The sequence below is a fragment of the Peromyscus maniculatus genome, chromosome 8 (assembly GCF_049852395.1).
Source record: "Peromyscus maniculatus bairdii isolate BWxNUB_F1_BW_parent chromosome 8, HU_Pman_BW_mat_3.1, whole genome shotgun sequence".
In the NCBI taxonomy this organism is placed as follows: domain Eukaryota; kingdom Metazoa; phylum Chordata; class Mammalia; order Rodentia; family Cricetidae; genus Peromyscus; species Peromyscus maniculatus.
The window spans coordinates 66,062,501-66,086,008 of record NC_134859.1 but is presented as its reverse complement, the minus strand read 5'-3'; the positions used below and the strand labels follow the sequence as shown (position 1 = coordinate 66,086,008).

Genomic DNA, 23,508 nt, shown 5'->3' with positions numbered 1-23,508 from the left:
TTCAAATACAAATAGTTACTGCACATGCTGTATGCAAGGCTCTCATTTGATAATATAAAGGAAAAATATAATACATGGACATTGATTTTATAGAATCTAATTAGATATGATAGGAAAGAAAGAGTTAAGAATAGAGCTGAGAGGTGGGAGTAGTGCCGCACGTCTTTAATCTCAACACAGAGGCAGTCCAATCTCTGTGAGTTGAGATCAACTTGATCTATAGAGTGAGTTCCAGGACAGCCAAGGCTGCACGAAGAAATCCTATCTGGAAAAAACAAAAAGAAAAAAGAACAGGGCTGGAGAGATGGCTCAGAGGTTAAGGGCATCGACTGCTCTTCCAGAGGTCCTGAGTTCAATTCCCAGCACCCACATGGTGGCTCATAACCATCTGTAATGAGATCTGACACCTTCTTCTGTATACATAATAAATAAATAAATCTTAAAAAAAAAAAAAAAAGAAAAGAAAAAAGAACAACACTAGAGGCCATGTATGGTGGCACACACCTATAATCTCAGCCCTCCAGGTAGATGCAGGTGGATGTGGATGTCTGTGAGTTTGAAGCCAGTCTGGTCTACATAGGGAGACCTTGTTTCATAAAAGGGGTTAAGAACACACAGGGAGGGGCTGGAGTGGTGGCTCAGTAGATAAGAGCACAGGTATCTCAGCAGTTAAGAGCACTGGCTGCTCTCCCAGAGACTAGGGTTCAATTTCCAGCACCCATGTGACTCACAACCATCTGTAACTCCAGTCCCAGGCAATCTGAACCCCCCTCTGGTTTCTTCAGGTACTGCACACATATGGTGCAGACATACAAGCAGGCAAAACACCCATACACAGAAAATAAAAATAAAGAAAAACGTTTAAAAAACACATAGAGAAACTGAGGCAGGCCAATCACACATTCAAAACTGCCTGTTTTCCTATGAGTACTGAGCTTAAGGCCAGCTCTATGAGACTATGTCTCATAAAGTAAAAAAATAAGAAGAGGGCAGAGGATAAAGTTTAGTGGTAGAACACTTAACCTAGGATGTCTTACACATCCCAGCACTGTGTGCCCCCAAACAGACAAAGCTAATACAATCACATAGTATATACTATTTGTGTGTGTGTGTGTGTGTGTGTGTGTGTGTGTGTGTGTGTGTGTGTGTGTGTGTGTGTTTATCATCAGACTCAGGGCAGCAGGCTTGAGCCCACAGTGAGTTTTGGTTTTTTGTTTTTTTGTTTGTTTTTTTGGTTTTGGTTTTTCAAAACAGGGTTTCTCTGTGTAGCTTTGCGTCTTTCCTGGAACTCGCTTTGGAGACCAGGCTGGTCTCGAACTCACAGAGATCCGCCTGCCTCTGCCTCCCTAGTGCTGGGATTAAAGGTGTGCCCCACCACCACCCGGCTTGCAATGAGATATTTTAACATCTTAATAAACTAGCTAGAGAAACAGAGAATAAATGGCATAGGTTGTAATTCATGGACTTATAACACATAGGAATCCTCTTTGACATGACTTCCAGTAATTATTGCCGGTCTTTTAAGTATCACCTTCAGGACTTCAGGACTTTTATTACCTTTCTCTTCTGAGAAGTGAAATCTCCCTCAGTTGTTTCAGATTTCTTAGACATTTTCTTCAATTTTTTCTTAGATTTTTTTGGAGTACTAATTCTAGTGAATTTCATTCTGGAAAAGAATGACATTTACAAATATTTTCATAATAATGTACAGGATCTTAAATATAAAAACAAACCAGTTAGTATTCCAACTTAAAAAGGAAAAATAATTGTCATCAGTTTGATTCAATAATAAGCCAAACTTTTTAATTTATTTCTGGTGCTGGGGATAGAACCATGTACATACTGAGCAACTATTCTACCACTTAGCTACATTGCCAGCCCCAAGGTTTATCATTTATTACTTCATTTAATAAGCCTAGCCAGAGGTGGTGGTGGTGCATGCCTTTAATCCCAGCATTCAAGAGGCAGAGGCAGACAGATCTCTATGATTTCCAGGCCATCCTTGTCTACAAAGCAAGTTCCAGGACAGCCAGGAACACAGAGAAAATCTGTCTTAGAAAAAATAAATAAATAAAACCAAAGAAAAGAAAAAAAATAATAAGCCTAATCAAAACGTTTTCAGGACCCCTTCATGCTGTGGAGAATTTACTTTTCAATAAAATCTTGCTTGCTTGCAAAAAATAAAAACAATAGGCATTGCCCAGAGGTGGTGGCACACACCTTTAATCCCAAAATTTGGGAGGCAGAAGCAGGTGGAAATCTGAGTTCCAGCCAGCCTGGTCTACAGAGCGAGTTCCAGGATAGCCAGAGCTACACAGGGAAACCCTGTCACCTCCCCCAACCCGAAAATAATAAGCCTTACCAGGTGTGGTGATACCCATAATTCAAGCACCTGGGAACCAGAAGTGGGAGGATCACTCATGAATTCAAGGCTAGCCTAGTCTATATAACAAATTCTAGGCCATCCAAGGGAGACCTTGTCTCAAAAAACAAAAAACAAAGAAAGAGGGACAGAAGAGGGAAAAGGAAGGAAGGAAGGAAGGAAGGAAGGAAGGAAGGAAGGAAGGAAGGAAGGAAGGAAGGAAGGAAGGAAGGAAGGAAGGGAAGATAAGTCTACCTGCCTAGCATGAGCAAGGCCCTGAGTTTAAGCCCCATTCAGCACAGCAAAAACAGAAACAAAAAGAGAAAAATAATACTTCTTAAAGAAAATGAAAACTAGTGCCTGGATCACTGTAATATTAGACAGGCCCAGTATGCAAGAATATGCTCCAACATCTACTGGTCAGTACCTAAGGAATAACACTCAGCTAGGTGTGGTGGTGCCTGTCTTCAGTCTCAGCACCACAGACACAGAGGAAAGGGAATCTCTTCGAGTTGGAGGTCAGACTGGTCTACAGAGTTCCAGGACAGCCAAGCCTACATAAAGAATCCTGATTCAAAACAACAAAAATCAACAATAAAAAACACTCTTATGATATTTTTGTTTTGTCTTTTTGAGATAGGGTTTCTCTGTGTAGTTTTGGTGCCTGTCCTGGATCTTGCTCTATAGACCAGGCTGGCCTCAAACTCACGAAAATCCATGCTGGGATTAAAAGCATGTGCCACCACCGCCTGGCCATATGATTTATTTTTTAATTTCATATTTGAGTACTATTACTCAACTGTGACAAATAAGAGTTTAGAACTAGCTGGGCGGTGGTGGCATGTGCCTTTAATCCCAGCAATTGGGAGGCAGAGTTCAAGGCCATCTCAGTCTACAGAGTGAGTTCCAGGACAGTCAAGGTTACACAGAAAAACTCTGTCTTGAAAAACCAAAGGAAAAAAAGAATTTAAACTCATCTGAAATGTTTCTGTAACTCTTCTGAAACAGACTTTAAATTAGCTGTATTAGCCAGGTGTAGTGGTACACAACAGCAATCCTAGCACTTGGAAGAGGATTCTGAGTCCTAGACTAACTTTGTATAGAGAAAGAACATGTCTGAATAAATAGTTAATAAGCCTGTGTGCAGTAGCTCATACTAGAAATCCCAGCACTCAGGATACTGAGGCAGGAGGAATGCCACAAGTTTGAAAGCATTCTAGGCTACATACTGAGTTCCAGACCAGCCTGAGCTACTGAATAAGACCCTATCTCAAAATAAACAAAACAAAAGCCAGGTTTGGTGGCTTTCACAGGTCTGTCATCCCAGCTACTTGGGAGAGTACAGAGAGGAAGAGCATGTTTAAAGTCTGGCTGAAAATCAAGACCAACCTGGACAACCTAGGATACCTTGTCTCAAAATGAAAAGGGCAGGGATCTAGCTCAGTGGTAGACCACTTACCTAATAAGCTATGAGGTTCAATCCTCAGGGTTGTATACACATTAAAAATCTATTTATAAATAAACTGCATTCTAGAAAATAAACTCTACAATGCTTGAAGAATTTCCCTTCCCAATTAATAATACATGTAGAATGTTTCAACTTACCTAATGGGGCTCTCCGAATCAGAGGGTATTGTTATTAATTCTGCTGTGTACAGGCTGTGTTTTTCTGATATGCTGGCTGCTTTTGGAGTGAAAGGCTTCACTGGACTAGTGTCCTGGGCATCCTCAGACTCAGTACCTCCAACGGTGACTGTGGCAGGCGTGTTGCTACCTCTTAGAGATCTCCTGGTTGGCTTGGGTGTGGAAATGTTCTGCAGCCTGTTTTCAGGCTCAGCTTGGGAATGTGTAACCATATCCTTGATTGGTGTGCTGTGTTTTCTTGATTTTTTTCTGTCGCATGGAGACATTTCTAGAAAGTTGTGTGCTGTATCCTCACAAAGAAGACTTTCACTGTTAAGTAATGATTTGCTTTTGGAAACTTCTGACTTCTGTCTTAAACTCCTTCGAAGGCTATTTTGTTTTGGTTTATCTTTTGAGGAAAACGATGTTTTTTCCTTTTGCATGTTTTCTTCTCTGTTTCCACCTGGAGTGGTCCTAGTGCCTATCGTCTTCCTATCCTTTTTCTTTGACTTTTTACTTTTCTCCTTAGGAAAACTTGCTTTATCAGTGTGTGTCTGTGAACTACCATGATTTGAAACTATTTGGATATTAGCATTTTCTATGATTTTTTCAGAACTGTTATCATCGTCTTCATCTACAGATTTTTCACTTGGGTTTTTCTGCTTCTCCAAAGGTTTCTTGAGTCCAGTTTTGAGCATTTCTGATGGCGGCTGCCTGAATGCTCTCATGAACTGCTGTCTCTCTTCCACGCTGCACTTCGGTACTGAAGCCTCAGAGCTCCCGGCTTCCAGCACAGCCAGTTCTAACTGGCCTTCCTGGATCACAACATTCGATTTCCTTTTCTGAACTGTCTGCTCATTTTCTGGATCAGAAAGGCTACTCTCCAGATCAAGCTGTTTCTGTTTCAAGAACATTGGGGGTATTTTCCCTTTCTTTTTGGGGGGAGTGGGGTGAACTTGTGCAAGAACAGTAACTGTCTTAAGGTGTATGTGTGGAGATAACTCACAGCTTTCTGATTCACCTTCAGAACCACTTTTGACTGCTTCACCAGCTCCAGAAGGAACATAAGCTGGCACTGCGGGGTCAGGTATCTCTTCCACTCTAGCTGCCTTGTGACTTTTTAAAAATTCCTCATAAGAGACCGTTATTGTACTCTTGTTTAAATCAGCTACTTTGGTTGCACAAGCCCTGGGGTCCACATGATTTGCAGTCCTCTCATTTTCATCGGCCACACAAGGTTTCGTCTGTTTAATGTCTTTGCCACCTTTCTTAAGCAGACTTATTTCGTCTGCCAAGGGTAAACTTTCAGACAGATCTAGCTTGCTCTGCTTCCTTTTTCTCAACATTTTGCCATCATTTTTTGTGGTGTCTTGTTTAGGATTTACTTTCCGGGACTTTTTTGGGGGGGTCATTGTATTTGGCTTGTTTCTGCTGTCTCGAATGCTTTCTGTAAGAACCTCTACATGTTTTCTGTAAAGGAAAACATCAGTGCTGCTTTCCACAAAATCACTTAAACCGCAGTCCTCCTTACGATCACCACTAATTCCCACCGACGACTCAATTTTTATATCATTCAGTTGATGAGATAAATTAATTCTCTTTCCTTTCTTCTTAACTTCCACATTTGAGAGCACTTCCAGAGGTGTTTTACAGTCTTTGCTGTTGCCAACAAATGATGATGGAGATGGCTTTATCTTGCACTCTTTTGTCGACTTCTCATTTGTGGGTGATGTCTTTCTAAAATAATGAAGAATATTACTGGGTTTTGGTGGAGAGAAAACTCTGTCTCCAGTCTTTCCTACTGGTGATAAATATTTGGTGATTGTTTCACAGGAAGAGCTGTCATCATCTTTTCTCCGCTTTTTGCATGGCTAGCAATTTAAAAAGGGGGGAAACACATTTACTTCAAGTAAAATAATATGAAATAGCAACTATAAACACATATTTAACAGCTAAGACTACTTTATTTGTGTGTATACATGTGAAGTGTGTGTGACATATGCACACATGTGTGTACAAGGATGCATGCAGAGGCTGGAGAAAGATGTCAGGGGTCCTTCCCTATCACTTTCAGCCTATTCCTTGGGACAGGGTCTCTCATTATACCTGGAGCTAGGCTGGTGGCTGGCAGGTCCCAGCAATCCTCCTGACTTTGCTTCCACATAACACTGGAGTTATAGGCCTCTACAGCCATACCTGACTTGCTGGGGATTTGAACTCAGGTCATTACACTTGTACATAGAAGCATTCTTACACTGAGCCATCTCCCCAGCTCAGTAAGGCTACTCTAGGTGAAAAGTGACACATTAGAAAGAAAATAACTTTTAATGTTAAACCTACAATCACATTTTAATGTTGTATCAAGTTATATTCCCAATTTGTATACTTTATACCATATGTATATATACTATACTTCAATAAGTTTGTATTGCTAGGTGTGGTGGTGCACGCCTCTAATCCCAGTGTTCAGGAGCCAGAGGCAGAAGATCTCTGTGAGTTGGAGGCCAGCTTGGTCAACAGAGAGAGTTCCAGGCCAGTCAGGGTTACTGGACAGGTAGCCAGACCCTGCTTCAGAAACAAATGAACAAAAAACAACAAAGTTTATACTGATCAGCACTTGGGAATTTGAGACTGGCAGATCTCTATGAGTTTGAGGCCAGCCTGGTCTACATAGCAAGCTCTAGGCCAGGGAATATAGTGAGACTCTAGCTCAAACAAAACAAAACAAACAAAAAATTTATATTGAAACAAAACTAAACTCATAAGAAAGCACAAATGTCTACTCTCCTCTGTTTATTTTACTTTATTTATTTTTATTTTTTTGAGACAGTATATTTCTCTATAGCCCCAGCTGCCCTGCAACTCACTATGTAGACCAGGCTGGCCTCAAACTTAAGAAATCTGCCTGCCTCTGCCTCCCAAATGCTGAGACTAAAGATGTGACTCACCATGCCCTATCTACCCTCTATAACCTTAGAAAGCACCTTCTATCTCACAGAATCTATAATGAATACATAAAAATGTGGAACTGAACACAGGGTAGGGCCCCTACAAACAAACAATCCATTCTGCTTAACTTTTTTGGTTAAAAATAAACACACCATTCTAAGTATCTCTAAGAAATAGTTATTTAAGAAGCCCAGGACCACCAAAAGAATACTTGCCACAAGTCTACTGTTTTAATTGTCTACTACAAGTCATTACCCTCACAGAATCAAGGTGCTTATGACACTGAGGACAGTCATATTTGTGTTAGTCACTTACAGTCAGCAATGATACCTACACCCAGGTAAACTAAACAGAGATTACAATGCGTCCACGTATGGCTGACGAAGACTGGGCAAGGCACTGGCTGCTAGGAAGAGAGCATACTGCTCAAGGTGGACAATCACGAACCAGGTGATACCATCAATACAAATGTAGTTTTCATTGTCATCACTAAGGCTGGGGAGAATAACTGCCTAGGCATGCACAAAACCCTGGATTTGGTTCCCACCACTAAGTAAAACCAGGCATGATGGCATGTGCCTGCAATCACAGCACTGAGGAGATAGAGGCAGGAGCAGCAGAAGCTCAAAGTGAATTTATTGAGTTTGAAGACAGTCACATCTACATAAGACACTTTTTGAAAAAACAAAACCAAATAAACAAAAAAACCAATGTCAAAAATAGAAAAAAAAAAGCCGGGCGGTGGTGGCGCACGCCTTTAATCCCAGCACTCGGGAGGCAGAGGCAGGCGGATCTCTGTGAGTTCGAGGCCAGCCTGGCCTACCAAGTGAGTCCCAGGAAAGGCGCAAAGCTACACAGAGAAACCCTGTCTCGAAAAACCAAAAAAAAAAAAAAAAAATAGAAAAAAAAATAACCAACTTCTAGAAGTAGACTCTACTTGAACATGAATCAACACATAGATTTAACGCTGCTCTCTATATCCCTAGAGCAAACAGACTTTTGATGCATCTTGAGTGTGACTGGACTCATCCAGCTGCTGGCTCACTAACAATAGTGAACCTATTTTTGGCCATGCATGTATCTTCTAAAGGTTTCATGGTTTTATCTTAGAGTACAGGTGAATTTCAATTGTGAAACCTGTAGGGTAGCATGGGGCAAATTAACTCGTCTGATTTTCTGTGACCGTATTTGTTTTCTTGACTACATATGAATGGCCTGAATCAACTTTGCTACTGGAGTAAGGAGATATCTTACTGTTCTGGATTTATTAGATTAGAATGACTAAGCCTGTCTTTAGAAGGACATTATTTCTCTTTTTGTTTCCGTGTGTATTATTGGTTTTAAGTATAAACAAAAGCTGGGCATGGTGACTCATACCTATAGTCCTAGTGCCTTGGAAACTGAGGCAGGAGAACTACAGTGAATGGCAAGCCCTCCTAGGTTGCACAGAGTTTCAGGCCTGGGCTACAGGAAAGAGAACTCAAAGAAACAAGTCTAAATAACATAAACTACTTATAAAGACCCTTAAACCTGACCTAGAAATCCACTAAATTAAGCAAATATGTTGTGGTGGTTGGAATAAGAATGGCTCTATAGGCTCAAATATTTGAATTATTTGGAGAAAGTGTATTACTGGGGATGGGCCTTGAGGTTTCAAAAGCCCATGCCTAGCCCAGTCTCTCTCTCTCTCTCTCTCTCTCTCTCTCTCTCTCTCTCTCTCTCTCTCTCTCTCTCTCTCTCTGCCTACAGATCAGGATGTAACTCTCAGCTACTGCTCCAAACACCATGAGTATGGCCATGCTCCCTGCCATGATAATGGACTAAACCTCTGAAACTGTAAACAAGCCACAATTAAATGTTTTCTTTTTAAAAGCTGCCTTGGCCACTGTATTTCTTGATAGAAAAAAAAAAAAAAAAAAAAAAAAAACTGTGACTAAGACATATGTATATAAAAACAAAATGATGAAAGTGAGTTAGCTAGAAAATGCATCAGTAAATTGTGTAACTGAAAATGCATACTACTATACTGGTTACAAAGTAATTACTGGCTGGCATGGTCACACATGCCTTTAATCCCAGCATTCAGGAGACAGAGGCAGGCAGATGTCTGTAAGGCTGAGGCCAGCCTGGTCTCTATAATGAGACTGTCTCAAAACAAACAAACAAACAAACAAACAAAAAAAACTCCATTAGTTTCTATACACACCCTACTCCCTGTTGGGACACACTCTGCCAACAGAGCTACTGCTCCAGCCCTCAACTTTTTTCTGTCTTTTGCTTTACCCAACCCCAAGCCTTACAACACTAAATAAACTTACTTCTAAGCTATATTTCCATCCTACTATCAATCTTTAACTTCTCAGTTCATTTGATAAAATATATCTGCCAAAATAACAAAAACATTATTTTTAAAGACAATAAGGAGGAGATCTTTATTTTGAGAAAATTCAAACGAATTAACAAAGCTATCGTGGTTAAGAGCATAGTACTGATGCTGCACAAGTAGGCAGAAGCTCAATGGAGTGTGTCCAAAAAGTGAAACCAGACAAGGCTGCATAAGAAATCACACAGGGGATCCTTGACACGGCCCAGCAGGCAAAGGGACATGCTGCCAAGCCCAATGACCTAGTTTGATCCCCAGGATCCCAGGTAAAAAGGGAGCACTTCTTCCCACAAGTTGCCCTCTGACCTTCACACATATGCTGACCCCTGCATATACAATAAACAAATGTAGCAAAATAATTTTTAAAAATAATTTAAGTGATAAAAATAACATTCAAATTAACAGGCAAAAGAGTAAGAGATGATAGTGGGACAAATTCTGAGCATTTAGATAAATGAGGTAAAATACAAGCAAAACTATATAGGTTAAAATAATAAGTGAATTAGAAAAGATCTATTATTATTTTCTATAAAGCTTTGAGATAGTGTCCGAGGCACCACATGACAGACAGACACTCAAGTCAGATCGAAGTTAAAGTATCAGCCCTGACATCTACTAGTATGAAAACCTTAAGTAAATTACTTTTTATTTTTAAATGTAACTTAATGAACTGAGTGTGGTGATGCATGCCTCTGATTCCAGTACAAGCAGGCTGAGGCAGGTGGATGGTGAATTTGAGATCGGCCTGTCTGGGCTACTCAGCAAGACCCTGCCTCAAACAAACCAAATTAATTTGGCCTGTTTTTCAATTGTTTTGTTTTGTTCTTTGAGACAGTGTCTCTCAACATATCCCTAGTTGTCCTAGAAATTGATATGTAGACCAGGCATGCCTCAGACTCACAGGGATCCACTGGCATCTGCCCCAGAGTGCTAGTATTAAAGGTGTGCGCCACTAGGTCCAGATGTAAGATTTTCTCACAGATCAGGTATGGTGGCCTACATCTTTATTTTATTTTGTTTTATTTATTATTATTATTTGTTTTTCTGAGACAAAGTCTCACTGTAGCTTTGTCCTGGAACTCAATCATCTTTCACCTTATCATAGGGTTATTATGTAAAGATATGTAAAAAAAAAAGCCCTAACCATATTAAAGAGTAAATATCATTATTATAAAATAGACTTTATAAGAAGGGTACCAAAAGCAGAAACCATAAACCAAAGATTGATAAACCTGGCCATCCCAAAATCAAATAATTCAATGCCCAAAGTCCTTTACACCTGAGACAGGCTAAATAATTCACTTAATTTAGCAAATGATGTACATATTCTGCAGCAGAAAACAGTTACTTGATTCTAAAAATTAAGAGTTAGAATATTTTTTGAACTAATTAAAGAGAAAAATGATAGGAAACTTCATTTTAGTCTCTCTCTCTCTTTTTTTTTTTTTTTTCATTTTCCTTTCTTGTTTGTTCCCATGGCTCTATGTGACTCTGTGAGTAGAATCTACCCAACAGAACTGTGACTCTGGAGCAGTGAGCACACAAACGAGCAACTTCCCCTGGGAAGAAGCATGGCTGACTGACTCTGTAAACACAGGATCTGGATGAAATAATCAGTAATTTCTTGTGCCATAATCAGGGCACAATGACTGAAGAGTAGTAGAAAGTAAAAATACTCATATGATGGCGCTGGAGAAATGGCTCAGAGGTTAAGAGCACTATCTGCTCTTCCAGAGGACCTAGGTTCAATTCCCAGCACTCACACAGCAGCTCACAGCTGTCTGTAACTCCAACACCAGGGGATTTGACTCCCTCACACAGACATAAATACAGGCAAAACATCAATGCACATAAAATAAAAATAAATAAATCACTTTAAAAATATTCATGTGAGAAAGATTGCTAAAACCAAGTTCTTAGGAAAGTTAGAATTAAAAACTATTAAATATGCTACAAAGAAATATAAGCTGGGTGTGGCTGTACCTGCCTGGGCTGCATGGGATCTTGTCTAAAAACCAAAACAGTGAGATGATTCAGTAGATAAAAGTGCTTGCTGCCAAGCTGACAATCTGAGTTCAGGTCCTGGGCCCCACAGAGTGGAAAAAGAGAACTGACTCCTACAAGTTGTTCTGTGATCTCCACACCACCAAAAAACAAACGCAAATTCATAAATGTAACAAGAAATAAAAACAAGCCAGTGGTGGTGATATAAGCCTTCAATCCCAGCATTCAGGTGGCAGAGGCATGAGGATCTCTGTGAGTTCCAGGCCAGTCTGGTCTAGAGTGAGTTCCAGGATAGCCAGAACTACACAGAGAAACCCTGCCATGAAAAACAAAAACAAAACAAAAAACAACAAAAAAGAGGACTTAAATGAACACACATCTTAGCTCACTTCAAAGGCACCAGAACACATTAATTAGAATGCCAGTCTGAGATATGGTGTATAAAAAAATCATAGGAGGGGCTGGAGAGATGGCTCAGTGGTTAAGAGCACTGGCTGCTCTCACAGAGTACCCGGGTTCAATTCCCATCACCTACATGGCAGCTCACCATTGTCTGTAACTCCAGCTCAAGGGAATCTAACACCTTCATACAGACACACAGGTTGGCAAAACATCAATGCATATAAAATAAAAATAAATTAATAATTTTAAAAAATAACCATAATAGCAGCTATGGAGAGGCACAAGCCTGTAATCCCAGCACTTGGAAAATGGTTACAAGAGGATCAGTAGATCCGAATTCAGTTTGGGTATTTCTGTATCTACACATAGATATCAGCCATAAGTATACTCTAAGATCCTAGCCACTACTTAACGGCATAGGATACCATTACGGTTGCTTAGTGTATTTTTGTTTTCTTTCTGGAACCCAAGGCTTCCCGCATTAAGCACTATCCCCAGCTTAGTGTATTCTCTGAAACATGGTAAATACAGAACACCTAGCGTGCCACAGAGGCTCTTAACTACATTACATTAAGCTCTGCAGCCACGAGAAACCGACTTTAAGTACCTCACTTGATTCTTAAGTGGCATTCTAAATGGAATTCCTAGAACAGGTATTTGTACAGACTAACTGAACTTAAAAGCTTTTATCTTTTTCGCCTTTCTATGATTCCACATCACGAACAAAGAACTTGAACGTGAGATCCTCGGTGACATGTCATTCCACCGATGTTTCAGGACCCCGAGACCTGTGGTTTTTAAATCCTGGCTCACAGTGAACCCGAAATCTTCTTAAAACTCCAGTGAGAGCTTACCATGACACACCGAGGCAACCATCCCGCCCAAAATTATAGCTGTGGATCATCAACACATCACTCCTTTCCCGTCCCAGAAGCAAACAGGACTCCCACCACCTCCACGCCGAAACTCCCCAACACAAGCAGAAAGGAACTTGACAGATCCTCGACCTCACCTCAATCTCGTAGTCCTTTACTGGAGGGGGAGCTGCAGCCGCCGCCATGGTCAGGACCCCCACCATGATCCCTGCCTCCCAGAGCCCCGGATCCTAGGACCTCCAGTGGTCCGGCCCAGCCTGGCTGGAGGCCATGGAGGCGGCCGATCCAGGGGGAGCAAGCTACGGGACCGCGGGGTCCGCAACGGGTCCCCCAGAGCCCACGGGCCGGGCGCGAGTGGGAGGCTGGGCCCAGGGCCGTCAAGCCGGGCTTAGACAGAGACGTCGAGAAAGCGCGAGCGCGGGCCCACGGGGGCGGCGGAACAGGGCACGGCGCCCCCGAGGTAGACGCTCCAGGCTCAGCAGCGTTCGAGCCCCGGGCCGCAGTGGGCGCCGCACACCGAACGCCGGTCAGGCCTTGGGGCTTCGGCGGGAGTTCTTGTCAATTGGGTTTTCGCGCCGTCCGGAACGCAGGGGGCGGAGCCTGTGACTGCTTCGGGAGGCTGCGCCTACGGTGAGCCACGAAGACCAAACTACCTCGTTTGGCGAATCAGCAGGTGACCAGGTGAATCAGCAGGTGAACCAGTCCTACAAGCCAAGTATGACTATTGAGGATGTGATTTGTCTAAGGTTACCTAGTCATTTGGTGGCCGAATTAAGACTTAGACTTTAAAATTATATTTTTGAAGCCGGAAAGTCGTGGTGCACGCCTTTAATTCCAGCGCAGCCTGGTCTACATAGAGAGTTCCAGTTTAGCCAAGAGATTCTATCAAATAAATAAATAAACAGATAGGTAAGGAAAGAAGGAAAGGAAGGAAGGAAAGAAAGAAGGAAGGGATAGAGGAAGAAAGAAAGAAAGAAAGAAAGAAAGAAAGAAAGAAAGAAAGAAAGGAAGGAAGGAAGGAAGGAAGGAAGGAAGGAAGGAAGGAAGGAAGGAAGGAAGGAATTAGAAAGAAGAGGTAGAAGAACCAGGTGGTGGTGGTCTACATAGAAAGTTCCCTGTCAAATAAATAAATAAATAGGAGTTAAGAAGAGGTAGAAGAGCCAGGTGGTGGTGGTGGTGGTGGTGAACTCACACCTTTAATCCCAGCACTCGGGAGGGAGAGGAAGGCAGATTTCTGAGTTCGAGGCCAGCCTGCTCTACAGAGTGAGTTCCAGGACAACCAGGGCTACACAGAGAAAAACCTGTCTCAAAAAACCAAAATAAATTATTTTATTTTGTGTGTATGAGTGTTTTGCCTACATGTATATATATATATATATATATATATATATATATATATATATATATATATATATATATATACATCATGTGTGTGCCTGGTACCTGTGGAGACCAGGAGAGGACATTAAATCCCCTGGAACTGGGGTTACAGATAGTTATGAGCCACCGTGTGTGTGCTGGAAACCAAACCCAGGTCCTCTGCAAAAGCAACAAGAGCTCTTTACAGCTGAGTCATCTCTCCAGCCCTCAGGTATGAAAAGTATGTGCTGTGTTACTGAACTACATACCCAGCCCATGATTTAACCATCATAAAGAGCATTTGTAAAACTCTGCTACCATGGTTAAAGACTTAACTGCTCTATAACATCACCCACAATAGTTTCTCCTTTCACCCTTTCATCAGATAGGTTAGTAAACACTCTGTGACATAACCTGAATCCTCAGCAATAAAATGTAACAAGGGCTAGGGAGGTAGATTATTGGAAAAATACCTACCATTCACAAGGTGGTGGGATCAATCCTAAGCACTGCCAAAAAGTAAGACTAAATCAATAAGCTGGGCGGTGGTGGCGCATGCCTTTAATGCCAGCACTCAGGAGACAGAGGCAGGTGGATCTCTGTAAATTCGAGGCCAGCCTGGGATACAGAGCAAGTTCCAGGACAAGCTCCAAAGCTACAGAGAATCTCTGGGGTGGGGGGTGGATTAAAAAAAAGAAAAATAAATAAACTTAAAACTTAAAAATAAAAGCACATAAGTAAAATGTCAAGCACGGTGTGGAGAAATGGCACAGTCTTAAGAGTGCTTGCTGCACAATCATGAAAACTGGAAGTGCCACCAGCACCCATATAGCACCTGGGCACTCTGGGTATGGCATTCTATGTAACCCCAGCTCTGAGACCAACAGAGACATACAGATCCCTGGATCTGGCCTCCAGCCTGAGAAGCCCTGAGTGCAGGTTTAAGGAGACACTCCCTCAAAGAAATAAACAGAAACTGACAAAGATGCTAAGACACACTCACCCCCACACACAAATAATAAACAAACAAACAAATAAATAAAATATTTAAAAATAGTAACTTTTTTAAAAATCTATTTTTTATTGTATGAATATTCAACATGTGTGCACCTGGTCCCCATGAGGGTCAGAAGAGGGCATCAGATCCCTTGGAGCTGAAGTTAGAGATAACTATGAGCCTATGAGATGAGACTTGAACCCAGGTCCGCTGCAAGAGCAGCCAGTGCTCTTAACCATTGAGCCATTTCTCCAGCCCCCTAAAAATAATAACATTAAAACAAAACTAAACCCCCAAAAGGTAAGCACAATAGCACATGCCTGTAATCTCACCACTTGGGAAGCTGAGGTAGCATGAGTTGTAAGCTAGCCTGGACTAAATCAATACTTCCAGATCAGCCAGAGGTACATAGTGAAATTCTGTCTAATAATAATAAAGATAACTAGTAATATATGAACAACAAAGATAAATCTCAGAATCTTTATTGTGGAGTCAAGAATGGTGGTGCATTCATACACATAAAAATAAATACATATATATATTTGTTTTAAAGTGGTAAGGATTATCTGGGGCTAGTCGGGTGTGGTGGCACACACCTGTAGTCACAGCACTTAGGAAGTACAGGTGAAAGATCAGAAGTTCAAGATTATCCTTCATTGCATAGCTAGTTTGAAGCCAGCCGGGGCTCCATGAAACGCTATCTCAAATACATATATCTGGGTTCTTCCAGCCTGAGTTTCTCAGGCATCTTCAGATGGTAGTTGGCCCACTTGTGAGTGGTTCCTCTCTGTAGATTAGGATGCAACTTCCTTCTGTTGACATGAGCAGTTACGCCGCCTCTTCCACCTGCTTCCCAATTTCCCACCATTTCCAGACCTCTCTGATAGTCTTTTTGCATACTCTCATTTTCCAGTGTTTCTCCTATTCATAATTCTACCTTTAAATTCCTTTCTATTGCCGGGCGGTGGTGGCACATGCCTTTAATCCCAGCACTTGGGAGGCAGAGGCAGGAGGATCTTTGTGAGTTCGAGGCCAGCCTGGTCTACAGAGTGAGATCCAGGAAAGGCACAAAGCTACACAGAGATACCCTGTCTTGAAAAACCAAAAAAAAAAAAAAAAAAAAAAAATTCCTTTCTATTATTTGATAGATTTTTGGAAGGAAAGAAGAAAAGTACAGGTAGCCAACCCTGAAAGATCCACAAGATCCAGCCTAGGGGTTGCTTTCTCTAAGAAACTTTCTCAAAAATCTCTGCACATCTACTTCCTCCACCTCAGTCACAATTGTGTGGTTCAAATGTAAGGTTTCAGAGCTTCCACGGTACCTGATGCATCATGCCACGCATTTTTGTTTATGTATGTGTTGCCACGCTCGACTGGGAAAGCAAGTAGAGGGCTCATTGCTGTTTTTTTTTTTTTCCTTTTTTTTTTAAGATTTATTTATTTATTATGTATACAGCATGTATAACTGCAAACCAGAAGAGGGCGCCAGATCTCATTACAGATGGTTGTGAGCCACCATGTGGTTGCTGGGAATTGAACTCAGGTCCTCTGGAAGAACAGTCAGTGCTCTTAACCTCTGAGCCATCTCTCCAGCTCCTCATTGCTGTTTTTGATTCCTTTGCTCTTTAAACATTTTGGATGTGAGTGTGAGCTTCTGCATAGCCAGCCATATGATCCAGCCTTTATAAGCATGCACTTGTACATTTTCCTTTCGTGGTGGTCAATTAAAAGAAAAAGTAGGAAATAGACTCGAAAGCGTTCTAAGATGGCGAACTGTATGATCAAGGATGCCCACAGCATCCATGGCACCAACTCTCAGTATCTGGTGGAGAAGATCATTCGGACGCGGATCTATGAATCAAAGTACTGGGAAAGAAGAGTGCTTTGGACTTACGGCTGAACTTGTAGTCGACAAAGCCATGGAGTTAAGGTTTGTGGATCGTGTCTACAGTGGAAACATAAAGCCAACTCCTTTTCTGTGTTTAACCTTGAAGATGCTTCAGATTCAACCTGAGAAGGATATCATTGTTGAGTTCATAAAAAATGAAGATTTCAAGTATGTCTGGATGTTGGGGGCACTTTACACGAGGCTGACAGGAACTGCAATTGATTGCTACAAGTACTTGGAGCTTTTGTACAATGACTATCGAAAAACAAGAGCCAGAACCGGAATGGGGAGTTTGAACTGATGCATGTAGATGAGTTCATTGATGAACTTCTGCACAGTGAGAGAGTCTGTGATATCATTTTGCTCCAGCTACAGAAATGCTATGTGCTGGAGGAAGCTGAACAACTGGAGCCCCGAGTTAGTACTCTAGAAGAGGACATGGATGACGTGGAATCCAGTGAAGAGGAGGAAGAGGAAGATGAGAAGTTGGAAAGAGTACCATCACCTGACCATCGACGAAGAAGCTACTGAGACTTGGACAAGCCATGACATTCTCCTGCACTGCACTACAGGAGGAGTCGGAGTCGGTCTCCCAGGAGGCGAAGTAGATTCCCCAAAAGAAGAAGCCCTTCCCCACGCCGAGAAAGCCATAGGAGCAAGAGTCCACGACGCCATCAAAGCAGGTCACGAGACAGATGACACAGACCCCGCTCTAAATCCCCAGGTCACCACCGTAGTCACAGACATAGGAGTCACTCAAAAGTCTCCTAAAAGGTCAGAGAAAAGCCACAAGAAGAACAGGAGAGGAAATGAGTAATGACAATGGACAAAATTGTCTTTTGTCCAGATGGCCTCCTCTGGATATGAGAAGAATGTTTAGTGAAAGGATCAATATCTCCTCTTCAGGCAGCTATGTGTATTTTGGGTTTTTAAAAAAATCAAGTTGTGCCGGGCGGTGGTGGCTCATGCCTTTAATCCCAGCACTCGGGAGGCAGAGGCAGGCGGATCTCTGTGAGTTCGAGGCCAGCCTGGGCTACCAAGTGAATTCCAGGAAAGGCACAAAGCTATATAAGAGAAACCCTGTCTCGAAAAACCAAAAAAAAAAAAAAAAAAAAAATCAAGTCGTTTGGTTGGTTTTTGTTTTGTTTTTATTTTAATATTACAGAGGTGCTAAGTTTTGTATCTCTGAATTATAATCAACATCTTTGCAACTATGTTTATTCATAACTAAAAAGGGTCAAGAGGATCTGGGAGTTGGGGAGATTCATGAGAATGAAGAGATGTAGCCACATGGTGATCCTTTTCTTATTTGTAATTAAACCGGACACAGTTGTTTAAAATTAAAAAAATAAATAAAAGAGAAAGTAGCCGGGAGGCAGAGGCAGGTGGCTCTCTGTGGGTTCGAGGCCAGCCTGGTCTACAGAGTGAGATTCAGGACAGCCAGGGCTGCTTAAAAGAGAGAGAGAGAGAGTGAGAGAAGCTATAGCTTAGAGATGTTTCCTTTTGGTGGTGGTGGTGGGTTGTTTGTTTGTTTGTTTGTTGTTTTTGAAACAGGGTCTATGTAGTCCTTGCTGCCCTGGAACTCCATATATATACATCAGCTGGCCATGAACTCACGGAAATCCACTGGCCTTTGACTCCTGAGTGCTACAATTAAAGGTGTGTGCCATCATAACCAACTTTTTTTTTTTAATTATCGTCACTATTCTTAATTATGTGTAGACTGTGCATCTGTGTGTGGTATTTGAACATGAGTGAAAATCCCTGAGAAGGCTAAGGGCATCAGCTTCCCCTGGAGAAACGAGAGAATGGGGAGCCACCATACATGGGCACTGGGAACCAAACTCAGTTCCTCTGCAAGAGCAGGATGCACTTTTAACTGCTGAGCCACCCTGGAGTTCCTCTTTCTGGTTATTGTTCTGCAGTGCTGGGGGTTAACCAAACCGAGGGCCTTACACATCCCGGGCTCGTGCTGTCGTCACTAAACTGTGCCCAGTGCTTAGAGGTATTTAAACTCACAGTGCCCCGCCCCCCACAGTCCCCCTTCTCTTCAGAATCCCTTTCTCTTGTCATTTTGGTGTCAATACATTCCCCTGCTTGTCCCACTTCCTTGGGAAGACTGATTCCATCGATGCCTCTGGATCCTCGTAATCTAAGCCCTGTCCTATGGCCAGCTGACATCTGTCCTTACTGCCTCTGAACTCTCTTCCTTTCTTACTTCTAGGGACAAGACCACAAACTCTTCAGGAATTTATGCTGTAAGGTTAAGGACAGCAGGGCTTCAGGCAGTGGTGGCGCATACTTTTAATCCCAGCACTCAGGAGGCAGAGGCAGGCCGATCTCTGTGAGTTCGAGGCCAGCCTGGTCTACAGAGTGAGTTCCAGGAAAGGAACAAAGCTATACAGAGAAACCCTGTCTCGAAAAACAAAACAACAACAACAACAAAAGAACAGTAATTAAGACACTAGTCAAGCCTCTATCACGGAGCTACATTAGTAGCATAACTCTTGGCTGTTTGAAACAGGAATTTACTGGGTGGTTCAGACAGACTAGCCTTGAATTCTATGCAGCCCAGGCTGGCCTCAACTGATCCTTCTACTTTGGCATTCTGAATACTGGAATTACAGGTATGTCAACATGCCTGGCTAAGGCAATACACCTTATCCTGAACTCTTAGGTCTTTGCTTTTTTTTTTCACTTGAGCTTTTGGGCTGTTGTAGAACTAGATCTGTAGACCAGGCTGGCCTATAACTCAGAGATCTGCCTGTGTCCCAAGTGCTGAGAATAAGGGCATGTACCACCACTGCCTGGTAGGCCCTGGCTCTTTTTATTTATTTTTTTTAATTTTTTAAAATTTTATTTTCAAATTCATTTATTTTATTTAAAATTTATTTATTTTATTTTAATGAGTGTTTTCCCTGCATGTCTGTCTGTGCACTACATGTGTACCTGGTGCCCACAAAAGCCAGAAGAGGCCATCAGATTCCCAGGACTGGAGTTATAGACAGTAATGAGCTACCATTTGGGTGCAGGGAATTGAACTGGGGTCCTCTGGAAGATCAGTCAGTGCTCTTAACCATTGTGTCATCTCTCCAGTCTTTCCTGGTCTTCTTTAATGGACTTTTTAAAAGATCTGTCATTTGTTTTTATTTTATGTGTATGAGTGTTTTGTCTGCACACACACACATATGTATGTATATATACCTGTGGAGGCAAGAAGAGGGCATCAGATCCTCTGGAACTGGAGTTACAGATGGTGGTGAGGTGCCACGTGGGTGCTGAGAGTCACATCAGCCAATGCTCTTAAGCATGGAGGCGTCTCTCCAGTTCCTTTTCTGTAGTCTTCACCTTCTCCTACAGCACGCGGTCCTGTCTTCCCAGCAACACTCATCTGCTTGTTGTTAAAGAGCCGCCGCCTTTGTTCTTATCTGCGAGTCTGTCCTTTCCATTTTGTCCTTATCTGGGACAGCACGGCTCTTCCTGCTTCGTCTGCCGCTCTCTGCTTTCTCAGTCAATGCTTTAATTCATTAGCAACGATCTAAGAGCCAGGCTACCTTATCGTTAGGATAAAACCAGTCCCCCGGCCACTCTTCCTGTTTCTCTTTCATAAAGTCTTCCTTTCAATTTACTTTCTTATTCATTTTATTTATTTATTTATTTATTTATTTATTTATTTATTTATTTATTTATTTATTTATTTGGAACAGGGTTTCTCTGCGTAGCACTGGCTGTTGTGGAACTTGTTCTGTAGACCAGGCTGGACTCGAACTCAGATCCACCTGCCTCCTCAGAGATCCGCCTGCCTCTGCCTCCCCAGTGCTGGGATTAAAGGCGTGCGCCGCCGCCGCCGCCGCCGCCGCCGCCGCCGCCGCCACCACCAGCAGCAGCAGCAGCAGCAGCAGCTATTTTCCTTACCTTCGAATGTTCTTTTATTTCCTCTCTTCCTCTTCTTCCTCCCTTTTGACAGGGTCTTGTATAACTCTCTCAGGCTGCCCACAGACTCACTATGTAGCAAGCAGAGAAATATCTTGAACCCCTGATCCACCCCAATAGCCGGAATTATAGGCGAATATCCCTGGGTCCAGCAGTAGGAAGAGCAGTAATCTGGCCCAGAACATCTGAGATCCGGCCTCTAATACAGATTCATTGCATAACCCTGAGACAATCCTGGACGGTATCTAGTCCTGGTAAAGACAATTTACACATTTGACACCTTGAGTTATGGGTCATCTAGCTGTGGTCTAGGACTCAAATCCAGCCAGTTTTGTATGGGTTTTTCAACAGATCACTGTTGCTTTTATAAATAGAGAAAAAGAAATACAAAGACCATGTTGTGACATGTGAAAATTACTCCCTATCTAAATTTCAGGGTTCAAAGGTTTATTTTTACAGCCTTGTTGTCCAAGCTGGCCCCTAGATGGCCATTCCAAGCAATCCTCACTCCCCAGCCTCTCCAGTAGCTGGGACTACAGGGTCATGCAGCTCCTCAGGGACAAGTTTTTACTGCACATGGTCGCACCCACTTACTTAACACATTGAAACACACAATTTAGCACATGCCAAGTGGATATTTATTAGCGGACCTTCCAGAAAAAGCGTGCCAACACCCGCCTTGGACTTCGGCCAGGATCCCTGTACTGGTCATCTCTTTGGCCTCTCTCTCACCTCCCTCCTTAAAGTATCTAGGTGGTGGCGCCTGGGTCACAGTATCCTCCCCAAATGCCCGACTCAGCTGGCATTTACTAGGGAGGTAGTCCAATGACGACTTAAGGGCCAGAGCTGTAGCTTCGGCTCTGGGGATCATGCACTGAGCTTGGGAGGGAGAGTAGATTTCCCCGTGTCCCTCCACTTCCTCCTCTGTGCAGGACAGATAACGTAGCGCCGTGAGATTAGAAGAGGGAAGCACTTAGCGACGCGTTCACGTGTTTCTACTAATGCCTCCACTTGTTTCCTGAGGAAGCCTCCGGGCGGGCGCAGCACAGAGACCGGAGTCACTAGGCAAGCGGCGCCACAGGTCCGAAGCGCTGGGACTAGGACGCCATTAGAGCCAGCGTCCCTCCCCGCCGCCTGTCAATCAAGAGGCGGGGGGCGGGGCGTGACGGGCAGGGCAGGGCAGGGCAGGGCGGGGCGGGGCGGCGCTTCCGTTGCTCGAGGCCGCGCGGGGCCGCTCGCTCGCCGGAGCCCGGCACAGTCGGGAACCCGGCGGGCCGCGCGGCCGGATGAAGGGAGCGATGGAGCCGGAGCCGGAGGTGCTGCTGCAAGAAGCCCGCGAGAACGTGGAGGCGGCGCAGAGCTACCGGCGGGAGCTGGGCCAGCGGCTACAGGGGCTGCGGGAGGCGCAGAGGCAGGTCGGAGGGCCGCTGCGGGCCTTGGAGGGCGCGGGCCGGAGGGTGGGCGCGCGCGGCCGGGGGCACCCCGAGGCTCTGAGCTCCGGGAAGGCGGGACGCCGACCTGTTGGAGACCGGTCATGGTGAGGTGGGTGGATGCTGCAGAGGTCTTGAGGGGAAGACAAGTTTGGGGGACCGAGGAAGGGTGCGGGGAGCGCTGCTAAGCCGCCGTGCGGGGCACTTGGTGGGAATAGGGTGGCGTCGGAGGTTGAGCCAGCGGAGCAAAATCCGAAGGATCCCAGAGTTGTGACCGAAGAGAGCCGGGAAGAAGAGGGTATAGGGAGGGGAAACCTGTGCTTGATAGATACTCAGTTTAGAAAGCCCCAGGGCAGTGACTTAGTAAAGGAGGAGACCCGGAGAGGGAAGAGGTAAGGAGAAACCCGGAGCTTGAGCAGCAGCAACTTGAATGCCGAATGAATGGGGTTAATACTTGAACATCTCACACGATCGCAGATGCCTTGAAAAATTATTGAGAGTAATCTCTAGATGGGCTAGGACTTTAGGTGAAGGGTGTTGGAGGGCAGGAGGAGGAAAACAAGACGTTTCAGGGAGGGCATACAAAAGTGAAGGGAAGTGGAAAAACAGATTTAAAGAAAGGACTTCTAAAAGGAGAAGCTAAATATACTTTCAAGTGGTGCAGTTATCTCTCCAACAAGGAAAGGGCCAGCAAAGATACAGGAAAGCCACATGGCTCCTCTGCACTCTCAAACGTATACAGAAAAAGATATAACCCTCTGCCAATGCTAGATAAGGCAGATAATCCTCAGGTTACTGTTAAGTGCTTAGTTAATGCTTTTTGAGTAAATGGAATTCCATTAGAATTTCTCTAGGCCTGATTTGCTACAAATGCGTATCACCACACTGGTAACTCCCGTGCTGCTGTGTAGAACCTGAAAATGGTGAAATGTGTGTGTGCTAACAGTGTCTTTGAATGTCGTCATCTAAGCGTCTCCATATGCTTTGGGGTTTATGTATTTTGAATCTCTGTAGAGCTGGTGTAGGCCAGGCATCATTATTTTAGCCAAAAACTGGGATCAGGATCTGGATATGACATATGATTAAACCTGATTTGGTGAACACTTTCAAGGTCTTCCAGTGCACACATTTGGATTTTCTTTTGAAAGCATCTACATTATTCTACTATTTTGAAATGAAATGTTCAAAATCTAGGGCTTTATTAAAAAATAAAAGTTTAAATTACCTCTTTTTGTGTTATATTGCTTAGTCTGAGAATCTCATGCGTACAGAGTATTTTTATCATATCCACCTCCCACTCTGC

At 43.3% G+C, this 23,508-nt stretch overlaps 2 protein-coding genes and 1 pseudogene across 3 annotated transcripts in view; 2 read left to right on the top strand and 1 right to left on the bottom strand.

Moving 5' to 3' along the window:
- Nucleotides 1-12,904, bottom strand: part of Atad5 (ATPase family AAA domain containing 5) — a 55,021-nt gene extending 42,117 nt beyond the window's left edge. The window contains exons 1-3 of the mRNA XM_042282480.2: nt 12,736-12,904; nt 3,968-5,856; nt 1,558-1,666 (exon numbers count right to left, since the gene is read on the bottom strand). Of these exons, the coding sequence (XP_042138414.1) occupies nt 1,558-1,666; nt 3,968-5,856; nt 12,736-12,801 (2,064 nt within the window). The 5' untranslated portion in view covers nt 12,802-12,904. The remainder of the gene's footprint in view (nt 1-1,557; nt 1,667-3,967; nt 5,857-12,735) is intronic.
- Nucleotides 12,905-16,680: 3,776 nt separating this feature from the next.
- On the top strand, nt 16,681-17,659 carry LOC102914110 (pre-mRNA-splicing factor 38A pseudogene; annotated as a pseudogene).
- Nucleotides 17,660-21,952: 4,293 nt separating this feature from the next.
- Crlf3 (cytokine receptor like factor 3) overlaps nt 21,953-23,508 on the top strand; it is a 37,227-nt gene continuing 35,671 nt past the window's right edge. The window contains exon 1 of one of the 2 annotated variants that reach the window (XM_042283379.2): nt 21,953-22,190. In XM_042283379.2, coding sequence (XP_042139313.2) covers nt 22,062-22,190 — 129 coding nt within the window. In that variant the 5' untranslated portion in view covers nt 21,953-22,061. The remainder of the gene's footprint in view (nt 22,191-23,508) is intronic. The other variant, XM_076542979.1, reaches the window with a different exon arrangement.